General features: G+C 47.6%; 1 protein-coding gene across 1 annotated transcript in view; it reads left to right on the top strand.

Annotated features, from left to right (window-relative positions):
* The window catches only part of LOC137534379 (zinc finger protein 585A-like), a 178,093-nt gene that overhangs the window by 77,563 nt on the left and 83,057 nt on the right, over positions 1 to 17,473 (top strand). Inside the window, exon 8 of the mRNA XM_068255861.1 lies at positions 6,462 to 6,493. Within this exon, the coding sequence (XP_068111962.1) occupies positions 6,462 to 6,493 (32 nt within the window). The remainder of the gene's footprint in view (positions 1 to 6,461; positions 6,494 to 17,473) is intronic.

Genomic DNA, 17,473 nt, shown 5'->3' with positions numbered 1-17,473 from the left:
CAAACATTTCACCAGAAAATAAACGCAATGTGGGCAAACATTTCACCAGAAAAGAAACGCAATGCGGGCAAACATGTCAGTACAAAATAAACGCAATGCGGGCAAACATGTCAGTACAAAATAAACGCAATGCGGGCAAACATGTCAGTACAAGATAAATGCAATGCGGCCAACATGTCAGTACAAAATAAACCCAATGCGGGCAAACATTTCACCAGAAAATTAACGCAATGCGGGCAAACATTTCCCCAGAAAAGAAACGCAATGCGGGCAAACATGTCAGTACAAAATAAATGCAATGCGGGCAAACATGTCAGTACAAAATAAACGCAATGCGGGCAAACATGTCAGTACAAGATAAACGCAATGCAGCCAACATGTCAGTACAAAATAAACCCAATGCGGGCAAACATTTCACCAGAAAATTAACGCAATGCGGGCAAACATTTCCCCAGAAAAGAAACGCAATGCGGGCAAACATTTCCCCAGAAAATTAACGCAATGCACGCAAGCATTTCACCAGAAAAGAAACGCAATGCGGGCAAACATTTCACTAGAAAAGAAACGCAATGCGGGCAAACATTTCACCAGAAAAGAAACGCAATGCGGGCAAACATTTCACCAGAAAAGAAACGCAATGCGGGCAAACATTTCACCAGAAAAGAAACGCAATGCGGGCAAACATTTCACCTGGAAAAAAAAACTCAATGCGGGCAAACATTTCACCTGGAAAAAAAAACGCAATGCGAGCAAACATTTCACCTGGGAAAAAAGACGCAATGCGGGCAAACATTTCACCTGGAAAAGAAAACATTTACTCACCTGGCAGAAGTCTCCGGCCTCTGGCGCGCTGCTCCCGGGACCATCTTGCTGCTGATCATTTCTCCCGCGCTGACAGGGCTACAGCAAGATGTCGCCCGAAGCCCTGTACTGGAGACACAAAGTCTCCAGTACAGGGCTTCGGCAGCCATCTTGCCGTAGCCCTGCTCGCCTGCCGTTGTCGGAACAGACACCGGAAGAAGGAGGCTGGAGCGGGGCTGCGGGCAATGAACTGGCACAGCATCTATAGACGCCGCTGCCAGTTCATGAGTATAGAGTGGCCAGAGTCCCGAGGCCGGGATGTCCCGCTGCTGAAAGCGGGACGTTTCCCGGGACCTCATGCTGCCTGGGACAGCGGACCACGAATCCGGGATGCGTCCCGGGCAATCCGGGACGTCTGGTCACTCTATAATAGACAAGATGAACAGTTCAGAGGGGAGTCAGAGAGGAGTAGGAGGAGACGATTTGCTGAAAGAAGCAGGGGGAGCTCGTCATCATCAGAAACAGCTGGTGGCAGTGTCCGGCGGCATGTATCGCCACCTATGGACAGCTAGCCAACATGCTCTTCAAGGTCAGCTCTTGACGCCACCACCAAAGTGCTATCATTCCAGGGCTCAGCGGTGTGGAGTTTTTTTTTGTGTGTCTGCCTCAGATGAGAGCAATGCCTTTTGTACTATCTGCGATCAAAGATTGAGTCGTGGAAAGACCAAGCACCGCGTAGGGACAACTGCCTTACGAAGGCACATGGTGAAAAAGCACAAACGGCAATAGGAAGACCACCTGAGGAAAAGCAGCAAACAAAAGGAAAACCACCCTCCACCTCCTCTTCCTCCTTCAGGTGCAGCATCTTCTTCAGCCGCTTTATCCCTTGCACCTTCTCAGCCACCCTCCTCCACTCCGCCTCTCACCTTGAGCGCTTCCTGCTCCTCTGCCCACAGCAGTAGCCAGGTGTCTGTGAAGGAAATCTTTGAGCGGAAGAAGCCAATGTCTGCCAGTCACCCCCTTGCCCGGTGTCTGACAGCTGGCTTGGCAGAACTGTTATCTCGCCAGCTGTTACCATACCGCCTGGTGGACACTGAGGCCTTCTGAAAATTAGTGGCGATTGGGACACCGCAGTGGAAGATAGTAGGCCGCAATTACTTTTTTCAAAAGGAGATACCTAAACTGTACCGTGATGTAGAAAGGTAAGTGGTGTCATCTCTGGCACACAGCGTTGGTCAAGGGTCCATCTGACCACGGATGCCTGGTCTGCAAGCACGGTCAGGGCAGGTACATTACTTATACGGCAAATTAGGTCAACCTGGTGACCAATGGCAAGCAGGGAGTACGTGGCTGTGTAGCGAACCTAGTTGTGATACCTCCATGGCTTACAGGCAGGCCTGCTGCCACCTCCTCTCCTTCTCCTCCTCCTGCTACATCCTCTCCAACTACACATCCCCAGCTCCCCAGGGCCTATGCTGCATGCCAGGTACGACGGTGTCACGCCATCTTGGAAATGTCTTGCCTCAAAAGCCCAGAGTCACAATGGAGCATCTCTCCTGGCTGCTCTTAACAAACAGGTAGAGCAATGGCTGACCCCGCACCAACTGGAGATCAGCAAAGCGGTGTGTGACAACAGGAGCAATATCATTTCGGCTTTGAGTTTGGGAAAGTTGACACATGTACCCTGCATAGCACATGTGCTCAATCTTATAATACAAAGATTTGTGTCTAAGTACCTAGGCTTACAGGAGGCCCTGAAGCAGTCCAGGAAGGTGTGTGGGCATTTCAGGGGGTCCTACATGGCCATGGCGCGCTTGGCCGATATTTATCAGAGAAACAACTTGCCGATGAGGCGCTTGATTTGTGATAGCCCGACTTGCTGGAATTCAACGCTCTTGATGTTTGACCGCCTGCTACAACAGGAGAAAGCCATCAAACAGTATCTGTACAACTACAGTGAAAGGACATGCTCTGGGGAGCAGGGAAAGTTATGGCCGAAGTACTGGACACTCATGCGTAATGCCTGCAGGCTCATGTGTCCATTTGAGGAGGTGACAAACCTGGTGAGTCGCAGTGAAGGCACCATCAGCGACTTGATCCCATATGCTTTCTTTCTGGAGCGTGCCGTGCGTAGAGTGGTGGATCAAGCTGTAGAGGAGCGTGACCAGGAACAGGAGGAGGAGGAAGAGTTTTTGGAAACATCACCTACGGCGGCATCAACACCTGCGGCATCACAGAGGAGGAGGAGGAGGAGTCATCCGGGGAAGAGGAGTCAGATGAGGAAGGTGTTTTTTTTTTTTTTGAGGAGGCGGAAGAACAACCGCAGCAGGCATCGCAGGGGGCTTGTGCTACTCACCTTTCCCGTGGTATTGTTCGTGGAATGGGCGGAGGAAGATACCTTACCTGACATCACTTAGGAAGAGCAAGAGGAGATGGCTAGTACAGCGGCATCTGACTTTGTGCAGATGACGTCTTTCATGCTGTCCAACCTGTTGAGGGACCCCCGTATAAAAAAACTTATGGGGAATGACCATTACTGGGTGGCAACACTACTAGACCCTCGGTATAAGCACAAAGTAGCAGAGATGTTTCCAAATCACCAGAAGGCAGAAAGGATGCAGCACTTGCAGAACAAGCTGGCAACTATGCTTTACAGTGTGTTTAAGGGTGATGTCACAGCACAACAGAATAAAGGTGCCACTGCCAATAATCCTCCTCCTCCCATGTCCACACAGGCAAGGACAGGACGCTCCAGCGATCTCATGGTGATGTCGGACATGCGGACATTCTTTACTCCAACGCCTCGCCTTAGCCATTCCGGATCCACCCTCCACCAACGCCTTGACCGGCAGGTAGCCGACTACTTGGCCTTAAGTGTGGATGTAGACACTCTGAGCAGCGATGAACCCCTGGACTACTGGGTACGCAGGCTTGACCTGTGGCAAGAGCTTTCATAATTTGCCATACAACTTCTGTCTTGCCCTGCCTCAAGCTTCATGTCAGAAAGGACCTTAAGCGCTGCGCTGGAGGCATTGTCAGTGAGAAGAGAAGTCGCCTAGGTCACAAAAGTGTTCAGTACCTCACCTTTATCAAAATGAATGTGGTATGGATCCTGGAGGGCTACTGCCTGCTCGAAGACTAAGTCAGTCCCCACACACAGCATCTCTGCCTGCACGCCGTGTGACTGCTTTCTCCGCCACCACCAACAGGGTCCAGGACTCCAGGTGGATTTCTGAATTTCTAAGACTGCTGCTAGCAGAGGCCGCTATAATAATTTTTCTGGTTCGTGTACATGCCTGCCTAATATTTCTGGCTGCACTGCCGCTGCAACAATAAACAAAAGGCATGTGCATGTGTCAATTCCCCTTTGTGATCGTTACCTTGCCGCGGTGAAGGGGCTTGCGTATCACAATGAAGCAATAACCGGCTAAATGAGTGTGTTGGGGTTGGGGGGCACACCTGACTCAAGAAGATAATAAGGTCATTGCTTCATTGTGGACAGACCAAATTCGTTCAGCTGGACACTCAGTCACTGATGTTCTGTCATTCAGCTACCTCAGCCTGACCATATGAGCTTGAAAATAGAGATGGCCCGAACGCTTCGCACGCGAACATATTTGCGCAATCTTCGTTGGTTCGCGTTCGTGGTGAACTGCGAACTATATGCGAGTTCGACCCGCCCCCTATACTACATCATTAGGGTCAACTTTGACCCTCTACATCACAGTCAGCAGACACAGGGTAGCCAATCAGGCTACACTCCCTCCTTGAGCCCCCCCCCCCTTATAAAACGCAGGCAGCGTCAGTCATTTCACTCACTCGTGTGGCTGCAGTAATTAGAGAAGGGAGAGAACCTGCTGACATAGGGAAAACTTAGTTAGGCTCTTTTGTTAGGCTTGTTAGGATTCTCCTTCTTGCTGATATTTATTGCTAAAAAGCACCCTTTATCCTCAACAGCTCTTTTGAGAGCTAATGTTGTTCTTGTGATCTATTTTTTTTGTGTGTGTCCCACAGACACTTGTGTTACATATACAGCCCTGTCAGGCAGTCGCAGCTGCTGGACGTTGGCCCCTTGGTAATTCCTACTGTACCACTGCCAGGCCCAGCACATTCAGTGACTACCTGTGTGTGTGACAGCTGTACATTTGTAATACCAATCACTGCATACCTACCTGTGTGCAGTGCACCTACCTACATGAGTGCACGCAGTATTATTATATACCACCAGTCACTGCACCTGTTCACGCTACCTGTGTGTGTGTGACAGCTGCACATTTGTAATACCAATCACTGCATACCCACCTGTTCAGTGCACCTACCTACCTACGTGAGCGCACGCAGTTTTATATACCACCAGTCGCTGCACCTGTTCGCGGTACCTGTGTGTGTGACAGCTGCACATTTGTAATACAAATCACTGCATACCCACCCGTTCAGTGCACCTACTTACCTACGTAACCGCATGCAGTGTTATATTCCACCAGTCGCTGCACCTGTTGACGGTACCTGTGTGTGTGACAGCAGCACATTTGTACGACCAATCACTGCATACCCACCTGTTCCGTGCACCTACCTACCTACGTGAGTGCACGCAGTGTTATATACCACCAGTCGCTGCACCTGTTTACGGTACCTGTGTGTGTGACAGCTGTACATTTGTAATACCAATCACTGCATACCCACCTATTCAATGCGCCTACCTACCTATGTGAGGGCAGTTTTATATACCACCAGTCGCTGCACCTGTTCACGGTGTCATGAATGATACAGAAGTTGAGATGTTTAGCGATTCTGTATCGTTCCACAAAGCAGAGCAAAATGACATTTATTCTTTTCAGGAAGTATGTTTTTTTTTACCAGTGAAGGCAGGGTTGTTTTAATTAACTGTTCAAAGAGAATTCCTTGCTGGCCAGTGACTTGTTAATTAGCCGAAGGGTTTGTGAAACCCTAGCCTGGTGTAATATGTCAAAGGTTGTTCTAGCTGGTCACACTCAGCTGCTAATTGAGCACCAAAAGGTTCTTTCATCCAGGGGAAGCCGAAGGAAGCTAGCTCCACAGGGGTCCACTGCCAACCTCAGACACATTGGCACCGCTGGGGAACAGATTTAAATGCATATTTATGATTTCGGTCTGTTAAATGAAAACCGTGTATAGCACAGCTATGAAATTAATATAGTCTTACTCGTTAAAATCTGCCCAATGTGCTGATATAAAATTCATAACCATAACCCGTCCGGTTATTTGTGTACGACCCTTCTCGGGGACAGGACAGCCTAACGCACTCATGCAAGATGTCATATTAATCGGTATTTTCTGACAAGTATGAATCTGCTATCCACCTACATATGACATGTATAGTTTATGAGTTACAGTGTTTTACAATTTAAGCTCAAAATCCTCCTAGGAGGAGGTGGACTGTCATTGGTGGGTAATTCAGAGGGGGCAGGCGTTGCCACACCCCCAAACCAGCTTAATCAAAAGCACATTGCCAGCAGGCGGACTTCAGTCCTCCAAATCCCATCTTCATGAGAGCCTGCTGCTGCTAACCAGAGTACCATGTGGTTAGCAGCCATCTTGGAAGTGTACCATCTGCTTGGATTACAAAATATATTTAACGGCCTACGATTCTGAAACCAAGGACTTTGCATTTTTTTCCCCAGGAGGAAATATCCCCACACAGACTGCATTTTGGGTAAGTAAACCTTTCACAATTATTCCCTTTTATTTTAGCTTTGTGTGTATATGTTAATTAGTGTATGTAAATGTGCGTAATGCATTTTTGTTATTAAAATGTTTAAAAACGGTTTTACGTTTATGACCTGTTCCTGAACATACACACTCGCACTTACTCCTCCGAAAATGTTACCTTGTGTTCTAGAGTATCTTGTACAGGGCCTTCTCAAAAAATTTGCATATTGTGATAAAGTTCATTATTTTCTGTAATGTACTGATAAACATTAGACTTTCATATATTTTAGATTCATTACACACAACTGAAGTAGTTCAAGCCTTTTATTGTTTTAATATTGATGATTTTGGCATACAGCTCATGAAAACCCAAAATTCCTATCTCAAAAAATTAGCATATCATGAAAAGGTTCTGTAAACAAGCTATTAACCTAATCATCTGAATCAACTAATTAACTCTAAACACCTGCAAAAGATTCCTGAGGCTTTTAAAAACTCCCAGCCTGGTTCATTACTCAAAACCGCAATCATGGGTAAGACTGCCGACCTGACTGCTGTCCAGAAGGCCATTATTGACACCCTCAAGCAAGAGGGTAAGATGCAGAAAGAAACTTCTGAATGAATAGGCTGTTCCCAGAGTGCTGTATCAAGGTACCTCAGTGGGAAGTCTGTGGGAAGGAAAAAGTGTGGCAGTAAACGCTGCACAACGAGAAGAGGTGACCGGACCCTGAGGAAGATTGTGGAGAAGGACCGATTCCAGACCTTGGGGGACCTGCGGAAGCAGTGGACTGAGTCTGGAGTAGAAACATCCAGAGCCACCATGTACAGGTGTGTGCAGGAAATGGGCTACAGGTGCCGCATTCCCCAGGTCAAGCCACTTTTGAACCAGAAACAGCGGCAGAACGCCTGACCTGGGCTACAGAGAAGCAGCACTGGACTGTTGCTCAGTGGTCCAAAGTACTTTTTTCGGATGAAAGCAACTTTTGCATGTCACTCGGAAATCAAGGTACCAGATTCTGGAGGAAGACTGGGGAGAGGGAAATGCCAAAATGCCTTAAGTCCAGTGTTAAGTACCCACAGTCAGTGATGGTCTGGGGTGCCATGTCAGCTGCTGGTGTCGGTCCACTGTGTTTTATCGAGGGCAGGGTCAATGCAGCTAGCTATCTGGAGATTTTGGAGCACTTCATGCTTCCATCTGCTGAAAAGCTTTATGGAGATGAAGATTTCATTTTTCAGCACGACCTGGCACCTGCTCACAGTGCCAAAACCACTGGTAAATGGTTTACTGACCGTGGTATTACTGTGCTCAATTGGCCTGCCAACTCTCCTGACCTGAACCCCATATAGAATCTGTGGGATATTGTGAAGAGAAAGTTGAGAGACGCAAGACCCAACACTCTGGATGAGCTTAAAGAAAACCTGAACTGAACATTAAAAGTCAAAATAAACATACACAAGTCATACTTACCTCCTGTGTAGTCTACGCCTCAATCTATTTTTCCTCTCCTGCATCCTGTTTGTCCACTGTGATCAATGGAATTCTCCGTCCTCCATTTTGAAAATGGCTATTACCCCATAACAGCTTTCTGGTCAGCACACTGTTTAACTGTAACATCGCCCACTTGAGCCATAGGGAAACATGGACACATCAGTTCTCCTCTCAGCTGTAACTGACAGCTGCTGATATATAACTGACAGCAACTGATATATTTCAGTTCTGACAAAATGTTGTCAGAACTGGAAGGCATCATTATAAGAAGAAAATGGCGAGCTTCTGAGAGGAACTGATGGTAAGGTAACTATGTAATGTTCATTTGAAGTTACCTCATGTGTTTATTTTAAATAATTTTACTCAGTACAGGTTCTCTTTAAGGCCGCTATCGAAGCATCCTGGGCCTCCATAACACCTGAGCAGTGCCACAGGCTGATTGCCTCCATGCCACGCCGCATTGAAGCAGTCATTTCTGCAAAAGCATTCCCGACCAAGTATTGAGTGCATAACTGAACATAATTATTTGAAGGTTGACTTTTTTTGTTTTAAAAACACTTTTCTTTTATTGGTCGGATGAAATATGCTAATTTTTTGAGATAGGAATTTTGAGTTTTCATGAGCTGTATGCCAAAATCATCAATATTAAAACAATAAAAGGCTTGAACTACTTCAGCTGTAGTGTAATGAATCTAAAATATATGAAAGTCTAATGTTTATCAGTACATTACAGAAAATAATGAACTTTATCACAATATGCTAATTTTTTGAGAAGATCCTGTATTTATAACCCGTATGCTTGAATCGGGCACAGATAGACAGATCTGGCACCAATCCCTGCATACAGCTAAGGGTTAACTTACAGAGTTCGCAGTGTGCTAATATATTTACAGTCATGTGCTGACTCACATGTGGTAGCAAGCTTTTGAATTGTATGTGTGTGATGAATCCTTTGGACAGCAAAACTCTGGACAGTGACACCGAGTTTCTGACTCTGAGCGATTGACCCGATCAAGGACCGGCCTGTGCGGTCTATGACACACGGTACCTGTGTGTCTAACAGCTGCACATTTGTAATTCCAATCACTGCATACCCACCTGTTTAGTGCACCTACCTACCTACTTGAGCGCATGCAGTGTTATATACTACCAGTCACTGCACCTGTTCACGGTACCTGTGTTTGTGACAGCTGCAAATTTGTAATACTAGTCATTGCATAATTGTTCACAGTACCTGTGTGACCACATGCTGTTTAATATACCAGTCCGTGCATACCTGTTAACTGCACGTGTGTGACAGCTGCACATTGTATTGTAATACCAGGCACTGCATACCTTTCGCTGCACTTGTGTGACTGCAAATTGTATTAGTCAAGTCAGTGCATACCTTTCACTTCACATGTTACATCCATAGTGTCGCCTAACTCAGACATATGAGTTGGTGTAACTTGCTTAGTGCCTTCATCTTGTTGTAACAATAATGTCAGTGAATCAGTTAATTCCCCACCAATAACTCCTGCGAACTGTCAAATGCAGCGGATGTGGTGCTTGTAGTACCTCTGGTCAGTGCTGCTCATCCGGATTCCGGATATCCGGGTAACCCGGATATCCAAACTATTTTCAGCTATCCAACCGGATTCGGATTCCGGATACCTGGGCCCAAATCTGGATAGCTATCTGTGGATAGTTGGCTGGAAATTCGCGGATATCAGCAGGAAAACGACTATTGAGATACTGTAACTAAGGAGATTACATCATTGAGCCAATCAGAGGGCTCCCAGCAGAAGCCCTAGCAACCAATCACAGAAGGGAACACTGGCCAGCCCCACCTGACCTCATTGAGCCAATCAGAGGGCTCCCAGCCTAAGCCCTGGCACCCAATCACAGAAAGGAACCCTGGCCAGCCCCCCTGTATAATAAGGAGGGCTGCCATGATGAGAAATATCGTCCTTGCTTGAGAATGCTCACTGAGAGAAATGCTCCAGTGCTGCTGGCCTAGCAAGTGCTGTATACAGTGATAAACCTAAAGCTGTTCAGTGATTAACCCCCTCACTATCACTACATTATTGTTATATTGTTAATTAGACTAGCAAGCTTGATTTCATTCAGTGAGTGACAGTCAGAGTGTGTGCTCCAGTGCTGCTGGCCTAGCAAGTGCTGTACACAGTGATAAACCTAAAGCTGTTCAGTGATTAACCCTTCACTATCACTACACTAATGTTGTATTGTTAATTAGCTTGATTTCATTGTGTGACAGTCAGAGTTGTGCTGCAGGACTGCTGCAGCTGCTATGTGTCTGTGTGTGTGCTGTGCGCAGACCAGGCCAGATGCTGCCTGCTGGCCAGCTATAGCCTTAGCTAGCTACAGTATAGGTTAGGGATTAGGGAATAGGATTACTGTGTTATTGTGTAGTTAGTACTGTAGAACTGCAGTCAGTGCTAGTAGTTGTTAGAGTAGTAGAACTACTGTGTTAGCTTACTACTGAACTGCTGTGCTGCTGAGCAGTGCCAGTGTGACAGTTAGTGTCTTCTCCTCTGCTGTCTGACTGTCACTCAGCACTTGGCCTTTGGCATGTGGCACGTGGCACTTGGCACTTTTCACGTGGCACTTGGCACGTTGCCCTTGGCACGTGGCACTTTGCACATGGCACTTTGCACGTGGCACTTTGCAGGTGGCACGTGTAACGTGCAAAGTGCCACGTGCAAAGTGCCACGTGCAAAGTGCCATGTGGCACATGCCAAGTGCCACGTGGTACGTGCAAAGTGCCATGTGCCACATGCCAAGTGCAAAGTGCCGCGTGCCACTACCACGTGCCATGTCCGGCATGCTCCTGGCAGACGTTACACCTGCTGCTGCTGCATTGCCCTGCTCCTGCTGCCTTTGCTGCTCCTGCCACCGCCAGGGTGCCACAGGCCACTGCTGCTGTGCTGATACCACCTATATTTAACCCAAAACACAATTGCTGCGTAATTTTTTGGAGATGTCTGGGCTGAAAACTGCCATGTCCCAGTTGTGCGGTTGGACTTTGGACACAATGGGCTCGATTCACAAAGCGATGATAACTCAGTTATCACGCCTAAAAGACTTTAGGCGTGATAACCTTTGCACCAGCAAAGTTATCACCGCTTTGTGCTCTAACTCGCGCGAAGTTTCCGCGCGTACGCGCGCAAAGTCCCATAGAGCTTAATGGGAGCTTCGCGCGAAGCGGGGGCCGCTGCAAAAACTTTGCGCGCGGAAAATTCGCGCGAGTTTCTTCTTATCATGCCTAAACTGAGTTTAGGCGTGATAAAGGGGTTTTCACAGGCGTGCAAAGTGTTTGCACCGCTTTGTGAATCAAGCCCAATGTGTGCTGCACGACCGCTGTCTGGAACCTAGTCCTGATGTTAATTGACAGCCATTTTTTGGGGGGAGGAGGGGGGGTGTTTAAGTCCCCACATCATCAATTAGTGTTTCCCTTTAAAAAATAATGATGCTACATGCCTCATTTTCCCTAAAAAAAACATTTTTAATGCAATTTAAAGGCCACTTCCGGTTTTTCTTTCCAGATATCTGAATCCGCCCGGACACTGAGGTCGAATATCTGATTTGGATTAGGATTGGAAAATTTTGAACTCTGATATCCGACCCGGATCGGATATCTGGGTATCCGGATCCAATCCAGATTTTGAAAAGCGGTATCCGAGCAGCACTAGCGCTGGTGACTGCGGAAGATGAAGTGTTCTGTATTAAATAGTCAACCACGTCCTGACAATCTTGGGAGTTGATGGGACGTGCCTTCTTCTGACCACTGTACTTTGGTCCAGGGCCGAACGAAATCACGTCAGCGCTATCTCGAACAGACCTTCCGGGTGGCCTGCCTCTGGGTCTGCCCCTGGCTCTGCCTCTGCCTGTTGTTTTGTCCATATCGGGGGGATGAAGTGAAAGGTATGCACTGACTTGACTAATACAATGTGCAGTCACACAGGTGCATTGAAAGGTATGCAGTGACTGGTATTACAATACAATGTGCAGCTGTCACACAGGTGCAGTTAACAGGTATGCACGGACTGGTATATTACACAGCGTGCAGTCACACAGGTACTGTGAACAATTATGCAATGACTGGTATTACAAATGTGCAGCTGTCACACACACAGGTTCCGTGAACAGGTACAGTGACTGGTGGTATATAACACTGCGTGCGGTCACGTAGGTAGGTAGGTGCACTGAACAGGTGGGTATGCAGTGATTGGTATTACAGCTGTCACACACACAAGTACCGTGAACAGGTGCAGTGACTGGTGGTATTAACAATGCGTGCGCTCACGTAGGTAGGTAGGTAGGTAGGTGCATTGAACAACAGGTGGGTATGCAGTGATTGGTATTACAAATGTGCAGCTGCCTGTCACACACACAGGTAGTCAAAGAATGTGCTGGACCTGGCAGTGGCACAGTAGGAATTACCAAGGCTGTATATGCAACACAAGTGTCTGTGAGACACACACACACACACAAAATATTACAAGAACAACATTCGCTCTCAAAAGAGCTGTTGAGGATGAGGAGAAGAAGAAGGAGCAACCTAACAAGCTTTCCCTATGTCAGCGCAGGTTCTCTCCCTTCACTTATTACTGCAGCCACACGAGTGAGTGAAATGGCTGATGCTGCCTGCATATTATAAGGGGAGGGCTCCAGGAGGGAGTGTAGCCTGATTGGCTACCCTGTGCCTGCTGACTGTGATGTAGAGGGTCAAAATTGACCCTAATGATGTAGTATAGGAGGCGGGTCAAACTCGCATAAAGTTGGCGGTTCACCGCGAACGCGAACCACCGAAGTTTGTGCGAATAAGTTTGTGGGCAAACCGTTCGGGCCATCTCTATACTTTACCTGTCTGTGTCCACCGCTGGCTCTGAACTCTGCCGCAATCCGCATACATGCTCCCCACGTGCTTGTCGGTGTAAAGGTGGCATGCGTGTATGCAGATTGCAGCGGAGCCTGGAGCCAGCAGCGGACACGGACAGGTAAAGTATAGTGCACCGGGCACATCTGACATTAGGGTTCTCTGACAGGTTTCATAAATCGCAGCTGCCGCATCGCACCCGTCGACCATGATGGCCATGATGGCCCGACGTCTTGCAGCATGTCTGATCAACATGCTCAGCCCGAAATCAGTTGCATTGTTGATCAGGCATGCGCTTGGTGGGCACTGATTTTCATCCAATTAGATAATAATTATTAAATCGGATGGTCAATTGGCCGCCTTTAGTCATTAACCACCCTGGCGTTCTATTAAGATCGCCAGGGCAGCTGCATGAGGGTTTTTTTTAGATAAAAAAAAAAATATTTCATGCAGCCAACTGAAAGTTGGCTGCATGAAAGCCCACTAGATGGCGCTCCGGAGGCGTTCTTCTGATCGCCTCCGGCGCCCAGAATAAACAAGGAAGGCCGCAATGAGCGGCCTTCCTTGTTTTGCTTAGATCGTCGCCATAGCGACGAGCGGAGTGACGTCATGGACGTCAGCCGACGTCCTGACGTCTGCCGCCTCCGATCCAGCCCTTAGCGCTGGCCGGAACTATTTGTTCCGGCTGCGCAGGGCTCAGGCGGCTGGGGGGACCCTCTTTCGCCGCTGCTCGCGGCGGATCGCCGCAGAGCGGCGGCGATCGGGCAGCACACGCGGCTGGCAAAGTGCCGGCTGCGTGTGCTGCTCTTTATTTCATGTAAATCGGCCCAGCAGGGCCTGAGCGGCACCCTCTGGCGGTAATGGACGAGCTGAGCTCGTCCATACCGCTAAGGTGGTTAAACACCAGGGATTCAGGGAAAACCTGTACTGACACCAGATTTTGCTTGACATGATCACACATCTTTTCAAGAGCGTTTTAGGGGGCTATGCATGAAACTGATACTGCTGAGACCTTTACAGTACACATAAAAGATTGCAGCCTATAAGGGCCAGATTGGTGAATGTATATGATCCTCATTTGGTCACACATCCTCAAAGAGAGACTTAAAGAGGAACTGCAGTGAAAATAACATAATTAATAAAATTGCTTATTGTTTACAATATTCATGTACAGATTATTTGTGTTAATCAGTGTTTTCCAATTGTAAAATGATTTCTCTCCCTGATTTACATTCTGAAATGTATCACTAGTGGTCACATATACTGGTAGTTTTGCCAGGTGATCTGTATGGAATGTTCACTACTGAGAGTTCTATGCACCCAGGGAGATTCTGCTTGCTTGGCATTTGGAAAGAGCCATTATTTTCCACAATGCAACAAGGTTTACAGACAACAAACTGTCAGGACCATGGTCATGACATCACACTGTGGGAGGAGTTTCACTACAATATCAGCCCCCTGTTGATTTATTGATCAAAAGGAAAAGATTTCTCATAGAAAAGGGGTATTGGCTACTGATTGGGATGAAGTTCAATCCTTGGTTATAGTTCTTCCTTAAATACCCCTGACCTTGCTTTAAAATAATGTACTTTTAATGTTATTTTATTTGCTGCGCTGTGACAGAAATCACAGCAACTTCCTCTCCCTTTAGCGCCCTCCATTCTGCTCAGTTGAAATATTCGGCTTGAGCAGGATGTCGATGGTGGCCGGGGAGAAAGTGTCAGTACTTCCTCCTCTCTGGCCATTTTTAGGAACGCCCAGCAAACTCACCGCTAATAATAGTGTACTAATACAGCTATAAGTACACTATCGTTCTGAGCTAAATTACCTCAAGGCCGCACATGTCGCAGCTCCCCAATGCACTGCAAAGATAGGAACTAATAGCGGCGAGTGGGGTGGGCGTTCCTGAAGATGGGCATAGAGGAGGAAGTACTGACACTTCTTCCCCACCCATCAACAAGCTCTGCATTATGGCTGAGCAGAGCGGGGGACAGAGGGGATGCTAAAGGGAGAGGATGGTGCTGCGACTCATATGTCACAGCACAGCAAATTAAAAAAAAAGCATTAAAAACATTTTATTTTAAAACGAGGTCAGGGGTACTGTAAGTCTACAAATAATGAGTTGAACTTAGCTGTAGCTTCTAGCAGACCCCTGGAGTCCTCCTGTGCCCACGACACATCGGTACAAGTCCCTCTGGCCAGCAGCGGCTACCATCACAAAGCTGGCTGGCTGCCGCCAGTCTGCAGTTACTGCGGTAGAGATGGCCCGAATGGTTCGCCGGCGAACGGATTTGTGCGAACTTCGCTGGTTCGCGTTCATGGTGAACCGCAAATTATATGCAAGTTCGACCCGACCCCTATACTACATCATTAGGGTAAACTTTGACCCTCTACATCACAGTCATTGGGCACAGAGTTGCCGATGAGGCTACACTCCCTCCTGGAGCCCCCCCTTATAAAACACAGGCAGCATCAGCCAATTCACTCACTTGTGTGGCTGCAGACTGCATTAATTAGAGAAGGGAGAGAACCTTGCTGTTGACATAGGGAAAGCTTAGTTACGCTCTTGTGTTAGGCTTGCTAGGTTGCTCCTTCTTGCTGATCTTATTGCTAAAGCACTTCTCATCCTCAACAGCTCTTTTGAGAGCTAATGTTGTTCTTGTGATCTTTTTTTTTTTCCCACTGTGCAACTGCCAGGCCCAGCACATTCAGTGACTACCTGTGTGTGTGACAGCTGCACATTTGTAATACCAATCACTGCATATACCCACCTGTTGTTCAGTGCATCTACCTACCTACCTATGTGAGTACACGCATTGTTAATACCACCAGTCACTACACCTGTGTGTGTGACAGTTGTAATACCAATTACTGCATACCCACCTGTTGTTCAGTGTACCTACCTACCTAAGTGAGTGCACGCATTGTTAATACCACCAGTCACTGCACCTGTTCACGGTACCTGTGTGTGTGACAGCTGTAATCCCAATCACTGCATACTCACCTGTTGATCAGTGCACCTACCTATTTACGTGAGCGCACGCATTGTTAATACCACCAGTCACTGCACCTATTCACGGTACCTATGTGTGTGACAGCTGTAATCCCAATTACAGCATACCCACCTGTTTTTCAGTGCACCTACTTACCTACATGAGCGCACGCATTGTTAATACCACCAGTCACTGCACTTGTTCACGGTACCTGTGTGTGTGACAGCTGTAATACCAATCACTGCATACCCACCTGTTGTTCAGTGCACCTACCTACCTACCTAAGTGAGTGCACACATTGTTAATACCACCAGTCACTGCACCTGTTCACGGTACCTGTGTGTGTGACAGCTGCAAATTTGTAACACCAGTCATTGCATATTTGTTCACAGTACTTGTGTGACCGCACGCTGTGTAATATACCAGTCTGTGCATACCTGTTAACTGCACCTGTGTGGCAGCTGCACATTGTATTGTAATACCAGTCACTGCATACCTTTCACTGCACCTGTGTGACTGTACATTGTATTAGTCAAGTCAGTGCATACCCTTCACTTCATCCCCCCGATAAGTACAAAACAGGCAGAGGCAGAGGCATAGGTAGACCCAGAGGCAGGCCACCCGGCAGGTCTGTTCGAGGTCGTGCTGACGTGATTTCGTGTGGCCCTGGACCCAAGTACAGTGCTCAGAAGAAGGCACATCCCATTAACTCCCAAAATTGTCAGGACGTGGTTGACTATTTAACACAGAACACCTCATCTTCTGCAGCCACCAGCGCTACTACAAGCACCACATTCGCTGCATTTGACACTTCGCAGGAGTTATTTGGTGGGGAATTAACCGATTCACAGCCATTATTGTTACAACAAGATGAAGGCGCTAAGCAAGTTACACCACCTCATATGTCTGAGTTAGGCGACACTATGGACGTAGCTTGTGAAGGAGGATGATGAAGTACCTGCTGTTGGTGCAGTTTATCAGGTGTCTGAGGCAAGCGAAGCTGGGGAGGATGATTATGATGATTATGATAATACGGATGCCCCGTGGGATCCTAAGAGACAAGATGACCAAGGCAAGGAGACAGTTCAGAGGGGGGCCAGAGAGGAGTAGGAGGAGACGAGTTGCTAAAAGAAGCAGGGGGAGCTCGTCTTCAGAAACAGCTGGTGGCAGTGTCCGGCACCATGTATCACCACCTATGGACATCCAGCCAACATGCCCTTCAACGTCAGCTGCTGATGCCACCATAGTGCCATCACCCCAGGGGGGCTCAGCGGTTTGGAAATTTTTTAGTGTGTATGCCTCAGATCAGAGCAATGCCATCTGTTCTCTCTGCCGCCAAAAATTAAGCCGTGGAAAGGCCAACAGCCGTATAGGGACAACTGCCTTACGAAAGCACATGGAGAAAAGGCACAAACTGCAATGGCAAGACCACCTGAGGAAAAGCAGCACACAAAAGCAAAGCCACCCTCCTTCTCCTCTTCCTTTTTTCAGGAGCATCATCTTCAGCCGCTTTCTCCCTTGCACCTTCAGAATCACAGCCAACCTCTTCCACTCCTCCTCTCACCTTGAGCGGTTCCGGCACCTCTGCCCACAGCAGCAGCCAGGTGTCCGTGAGGGCAATCT

Source organism: Hyperolius riggenbachi, chromosome 10, assembly GCF_040937935.1.
Source record: "Hyperolius riggenbachi isolate aHypRig1 chromosome 10, aHypRig1.pri, whole genome shotgun sequence".
In the NCBI taxonomy this organism is placed as follows: domain Eukaryota; kingdom Metazoa; phylum Chordata; class Amphibia; order Anura; family Hyperoliidae; genus Hyperolius; species Hyperolius riggenbachi.
The sequence above is the reverse complement of the archived record's forward strand: the minus strand, read 5'-3'. Positions and strand labels throughout refer to the sequence as shown.